General features: G+C 37.0%; 1 protein-coding gene across 1 annotated transcript; it reads right to left on the minus strand.

Annotated features, from left to right (window-relative positions):
* Nucleotides 1-2,952: 2,952 nt before the first annotated feature.
* On the minus strand, nucleotides 2,953-6,415 carry LOC141647708 (uncharacterized). Its single transcript, XM_074456005.1, has 3 exons — nucleotides 6,209-6,415; nucleotides 5,912-6,112; nucleotides 2,953-3,312 (listed from the first exon to the last, which is right to left on the minus strand). The coding sequence occupies exons 1-3, from the start codon at nucleotides 6,317-6,319 to the stop codon at nucleotides 3,277-3,279; spliced, it is 348 nt and encodes a 115-aa protein (XP_074312106.1). The 5' UTR covers nucleotides 6,320-6,415; the 3' UTR covers nucleotides 2,953-3,276.
* Nucleotides 6,416-6,711: the final 296 nt, after the last annotated feature.

The raw sequence follows: 6,711 nt of genomic DNA on the forward strand, positions 1-6,711 counted from the left end.
AAAGAGGTTATTCCACCTACGCTGCCCGCTGATGATGAAGAGTCGATCTACAACTTGATCTATGCCGAAATTGGGCATGAAGACTATCCTAATTCTTCATCAGATTCTAATTAAGTCTTTAATTTGGGTTTCACCGCTTTTCCTACAATGTGCAATAAGTTGTCAGGCCCAAGCGAAATAGAGAATAGAATTGTGGTGGATGGAAACCTCATCACCAGCAGAGGACCAGGCACCACCATGGAGTTCACACTAGCTATAGTTGAAAAGTTTTTAGGTCGCGAAAAAAGCAATCGAGCTTGCAAAGATCGTGCTTGAAAAATAATGATTTGCACACTAATCTTGAGTTTGGATGAAATACGAGTGGTAAGATGAGCTATATAGTATCATTCTGTGTATGAATAAAGTGTCATCGGGCTCATGCTTCAGTGGTTTACCGCCAGTGGTCTATGTATGAATAAAAAGCTTGTCTAGAACATGTTTCAGTCGACTTGTACCCGTATGTTGCATGATTGCATTTCCGAGTACTTGGTGGTTTCTAGGCTACATTCACTCTCACTGTTGACTCTGACTCTGTTCATAATGTTGCGCCAGTTGGGTTGCCAGGTCGTATTGCAAAAAAAATATCCCGGCCTGCATTCGGAGTGTTTGTTACCTTCCTTTTATTGCTTTTATGGATTTAGATATTGTCGTCGTTGTGGTTGCAGTTGCAGTTGTCGTTGGTTGCGGAGTGAGAGCTTCAGCTAAAATCTATAAGTTATTGATTATGACCCTAATTATTCAAATTCCGCTTGATTGTGTAAATTCGTTTTTCGTATTCCATTAGCGTTTTTTCGTCTTCTCAATGTTTATTATTTTTATCTTTGTTTCTGGGTGGATTGGTAGCTTATAGATTGCAGGTGTTCATATGCAGGACAATTTTCCATTTGTTTGAATGAGACGCTGTATTTTTTTTGCACCTCTGGATGCGTTAATTTTGTACTTATGTGAACAGATCTTTGCCTTGTGATCTGTAAAATCACCATTTTGTTTAGTCTTTGTTAGGGTATTTTAATCATATTTAAACAAATGACTCAGACGGTAGAAGTAGTGCTTAAAGCCCTTACATCGGCTCGCTCAATTTTGTTTATGAAATGGAGTTGTGACATGTTTGGGAGCATCTTGTTATTTTGATGTTCAAAGACTGAAACTTTCTTAGGAATTCATTAATGTCTAAAGAAATGCAGAGCTGACTTGCTTAGGTGGTTATTACTTATTAGCGATAATTTTGTTTAACCTCGACCGAGTTGTAGATATGTTCTAATGACAGTTGTATTGTCTTACGTGGTCGCCAGTGATATGGAGAACCTGATTGGGGAAGGAGTATGCGGGATATGCTAGGAGAGCTTCACCGCTTCTGTCACATCTTTAAATGTTCCCATTAACATGTAAGTTTTGGCTTATTTTAATATTAGGGAGCTGAGCTACTGTGTGATAGTCTTGTATGTTAGCCTAACCCAAGTGCTTGAATATTTCTCTTCAACAACAAACCGTGTTAATCGGTTGGTATAACATGTTTGACAATCTCATACAAGTTGTTTTTGCTCTTGCTAGCTCTACTTGTGACTCATGTTCCTGTTTTGTTCCTACAAATATAGTGAATGGAGTGATGAATGTGAGCGAGCCAACACCGTGGAACACGATGTTGAGTAAGCTATGGTGAGTGTGAGCGAGAAGTGTCACTGTCTATTTAGTTAAGTAATCACTCTTCACCCCTTCGAAATGCTCTATGTACTTGCTATGAATGTTAGTTAGGGGCCTGGGATACTTGGTAATATTAACGAATTGGTGCAATAAACTGGTTTATACCTGTGTAATATTTTGTTACTTCCATTCTTGGGTTTTTTATGTAATGCTATGGTGACACTGAACAGTTTGTAATCGTCTTATAATTCGACAACAGTCAGTACCTTGTTTCTTCACAAATGTTGTTTTTACCTTTAAAAGTAGCAATAGTTCTCTTGTTGGACTGTTTCGTGTTGTTTGAGATGTACCGTCGGACTATAAAGTTGCGCGGAAGGGTCGGCTACCTTCCTGACAGCCATCCTCTACCGACAATTTAACATATTTCCCAAAGTTAATTTTATCGTTGTAAAAGAACTATATTTGTAAATCAATTAATAGCAGGATGTAAATCAATTCATAACACAGATGCTACACATGGCTGCCAAGTTCTTGTTATGAACTGGCATTATGAACTCTCCAAATCAAATGTCCAACTGCTAAATCAGTAATTGGTAGGAAAATATATGAAGCAAGCCTTACACAAGAGAAAACCGACCAAACGGCCAACATATGAGAAGCTTTTTGTATATTCGTGTTCGTTTCATTATGGTTTTTGGTTTGGTAAGTTTATTTGATCTTATAATACATGTTTATTGTTCTAAGTTTGGTTGTTTGTTGTGTGAAAGAGATGGTTTATCGAAGAATCAAGCATTCGTAGCCCTTAATTGATAACAAAGGTTAAACGGTTCCGTTCTAAGTAATATTAACTGCATTGTCATGACTCCTGACAAGTGGACTTTTTCATCATTTTTGTTGGACCTAGCTTAATACTTAACAGTAATCAAAATTTGAATTATTTGTGAATAACTTGATGTTTCTTAACATGTAAGGCTAACTGTACGTGAACTAGCTAAGGGCCGAGCCATTTAGTTTTGATGATGTTTGAAACTCGTCAGTGTAGGTGTTTTATGTACAATACAATGTTGCATATGTGTGTAGTTCCACAATGTTCCATTCTATGCGTTTATATGTGCTCGCCTCAACTAGTAATATAATAAGTTACATTACAAATTTCAAACCGAAAAGCTCTTAGCCTAATGGTTAAGACGAAGGTCACGGGTTTGAATCTCCCTCTCCCATATCCTTATTTGAACCAAAAAGAAAAAACAATTTGAAAATGATGCCCGTGTAGCACAAACCCTTCATAATACCCGTGATATCCAATGTTACATAAACAGAAGAGGTATAACCTGAGATAAATCTACCATCATATGCTAAACGCACGGAGCTGATTAGCCGAAGAGGGGCACAAAGTAGGCTTGATCTATCCAAGCTTGATAATTTACAGAGTAGGCAACATGCCTTGCTATTGAGAACAATAGATACACGAAATAAGGGAAAAGACAACAGCTTGCGATTATGTTTTATGTTGTATGAAACAATTCCCAATCTTTACACAATTTTTTTGTTTTAAGACTGGTTATCTAGAACAACCACCCTGAGAAGGGTCGCACGTCAGAATGTCGAGCCATTAAATCCAAAGAAAGGACGCTGCAACAGAAAAAAAAAAAAAAAAAGAAAGAATATTATAAGCGAGCAACACACACCACAGATAATCAAATAGATAAAATGGAAAACCAGACTGTAGACCCTGTGTGGATTAATGTCTCTGTGAAATGATTACGAGGAATAAGTGAAAATTAAGATCCTTGAGACAGTCTACAGTCACTTGGTAAGCCTCAGGTGGAGATTTCATGGGTTCAGGGAGAATTTGATATCCAGTTAAATAAGTTTGATCACACATGAAATGTCATTCAACTTAATTGGTTATACTCTCAGGTCCAAATATGAGGTTTTATCCCACACAATAATGAGACAAGCGTCGTTCTTATGTTTACTGAACCATGGCTACCCTTTGGCATTTTGACATACTGTACTTTGAACATTTACCAACAATAAGAAAACCACTGTGTCACGAGAAAGTAAAAAAAAAAAAAAAAAAAAAAAAACGTGTGACTTGATCATTTTGTTGGGACTATTAAGAGCCTAAAGCACATTTTAGGTCCTTTGCAACAATTATTATGACTACGGATGCAAGGCATAAGAAAAGTATGGGCCTAATTAGTTCAATACTTTGTTATAGTACAGAGTAATATTTTGTTCACATTAAATTACGGTTAGTTGATTAACCTTTTCTTTTTATTTACACAGAAAGGAGGGTTGTAGACTACATTGTACATTGTACACACAAAAAAATGATGTTTGAGGCGGTATGTGGCTGGCATTGGCAGAACAGTGGTTTGCAAAGATAAAGACTGGACGAACTTGAGAAGCAATGGCTTGGGCGAACGGCGAGGTCGGGTGTGGGTTGAGGACTTGAGGGGGTAAATCTAATGAGAGAATGAGAGGAAAAGTGTTGACAAAAAAATCATCTTTGAGACTAGTAGACGAAACAACTAAAGAAGCACAGGGGTGTATGTCTACAAGATGATAGTTTTTAATTTTAAAAAATCATGTTTTAATTATGAAAACAGATCCTCGGGTCTGATCCAAGTCCAGATCCGGGTAACAAGATCCAAAGAGGCTTGTTCACGTTTCAAAACTACTGGACCCAAATCCAACGGGTCTGAAATAATACGATCCAGATCCGGACCGGGTCATGCGGATTCGGGTGGTCATCCCTTGTTGTAGTCAATTTTCCAAACATAAGACACTTGCTTGCAACACTATTACAAGTATTGAATATTGTTGGCATAAGCATTAATATATATTCCATTTACGGTATCCATATCATCAAGGTTAGCAACACATTTGCTAGAAAAATTAATGAAATTTGTCAATAAAATTACGAGCCTATTTAAGCAAATACATGACACAATTATTTCACGCAAAATGCAAGCTTAATCATATTGTACCCTTTTGATTTGCCTATAACTACGACCACCTTATTCTTATCCTACTCAATTTGTTACTAGAGTACTAGAGCACTAAGAATTCTTCGTCGTCAGTGTCTTCAGTTGCGATTGCGCATTAAAATTTCATCAACGATTCTTATTTGCACATATCCTCATCAAATACTTTTTATAATTTTGTAAATATATATTTCATCTCTGGCATTTCAGAACATTTCACATTTTCAGCCACCAAGTCTCAGCTTCATAAGGGTATTAAATCTCGACTTTGATCAAAAACGTGTTGAGGACCACCATGGACCATGCCATCCAAATGGAGGTCGAGATAACAAGAAGAAGCATTCAAAATGACCGAAAATCTTTCATATTACAGAGATGATCAGAATGCATTATCACAGCTGAAATATAATATCATCCGCCCATTCTCTGTCTATTAACTTCAATCCCATATTTCTCTTATTAATAATTTGCACCCTTTCTAACAAATCCTCATCAAGGTAACTATCACCTTCGACGGAATTTCCCATCTAATGCCAGCTAGCAAGTCAACTAACGAAGAAAATAGATAAAACCAAGAGATTAACCCATAACCCAGCAAGTTTTCATAAAAAATGGCACGAGTAGTAGAGTACCATATAACTTCAGTCGGTAAGGTTTGAGCTAACTTTTGAACATATTTCATTAGATCATCTATATTGCTTGCAAAAAGTAACTATGTTGAAAAAGCAAGCCATACCCTTAACTTGCTCGTCAACTAAAGTAGTACAGTATAAAGGAAGAACTCGATTACTTGTTGATCATACAGATCTCTTTTGTACCTTTTTCAGTTGCTTAACACTAAAGTATATTTTTGCTTGTCCAATCAATTGCATACTTAGCTTAGTACCACTAAAGTTGCTCCAAAATACTCAATTCTTCCTTCTTCCAACCGTAAGACCATTTCCATATTCCACTTTTGCCTTATTTTCGGAATTACCCATTTCGATTTTGGACATATCGTTGTCGGTAAAACGACACTACTTAATTGGTGAGCTCCATTCCTATTTGTCTCAACAAGCAAAAGGGGGCAGTTTAAAGAACATAGTCCATATAAAAGAAAAGAAAAGAAAACGGAGTATCAATCCTATTTGTCTCAACAAGCAAAAGGGGGCGGTTTAAAGAACATAGTCCATATAAAAGAAAAGAAAAGAAAAGACGACGGAGTATCAAACAATTAAAGCGAGACGGTTACGGGTTACCTGAGCATCATAAAACTTGATGTAGAACCTATTGGCATCAATAGAAAGCTTAGTTTGAAGAATATCAGCAATAATTGAGCTCAATTTACCATTAACACCAGGGCCAAGCCCACCAATGGAGACCAATTCACCATACGCCGCCGCCTCTTCCGTCCCCGCAAATGCAATTGGTACTCCTCCGTTTATCAATACCATTACATACTTGAACAATTCAAAAATTCAACACTTAATACAGTATTATATGACAATTGACAATGCAAATATGAAGAAGAAAAGATAAGAGAGTAAGGAAGTTACAGATTCGGGTTTGGAGAGGGTTTTAGAGATGGCTTTGGTGGCGTCTTTGAGAATGTCTGATGCAATAACTGCATCTACGGGTACGTTTGTGAACAGGTTTAAGGTCGGCATTGCTTGCTTTTTCAGTTCCACAAAACGTGTGTTTGTTACTTGTTAGTGTTCTGGGGTGAAGTTAGTCACTTGTGGTTGCTCTCCAACAAGGTTTGGATAAGGGCTCAAGTTCTAGTACGAATAGTAAGGAGTTGTTTGGTTGCCTCTTAAAAACATGAGAACTTGAAAATCCTATGAATTGGGATTTTAGCCACTTGTTTGGTTGCCTTTTTTTAACTAAAATGGAGGAATTGGAACTTCGTACATGAACTTAATTCCCACATGATGTAGGAATTGGCTTACCTAGCCCCCCCTTGGTCATTCCCAATGCCTACATGCTTTATATTTGAGAATTACTATTCTACCCTTGTTCAAACCATTTATTTATTTTTTATATTTTAGAGTAATTAATA

This window comes from Silene latifolia, chromosome 3, assembly GCF_048544455.1.
Source record: "Silene latifolia isolate original U9 population chromosome 3, ASM4854445v1, whole genome shotgun sequence".
In the NCBI taxonomy this organism is placed as follows: Eukaryota; Viridiplantae; Streptophyta; class Magnoliopsida; order Caryophyllales; family Caryophyllaceae; genus Silene; species Silene latifolia.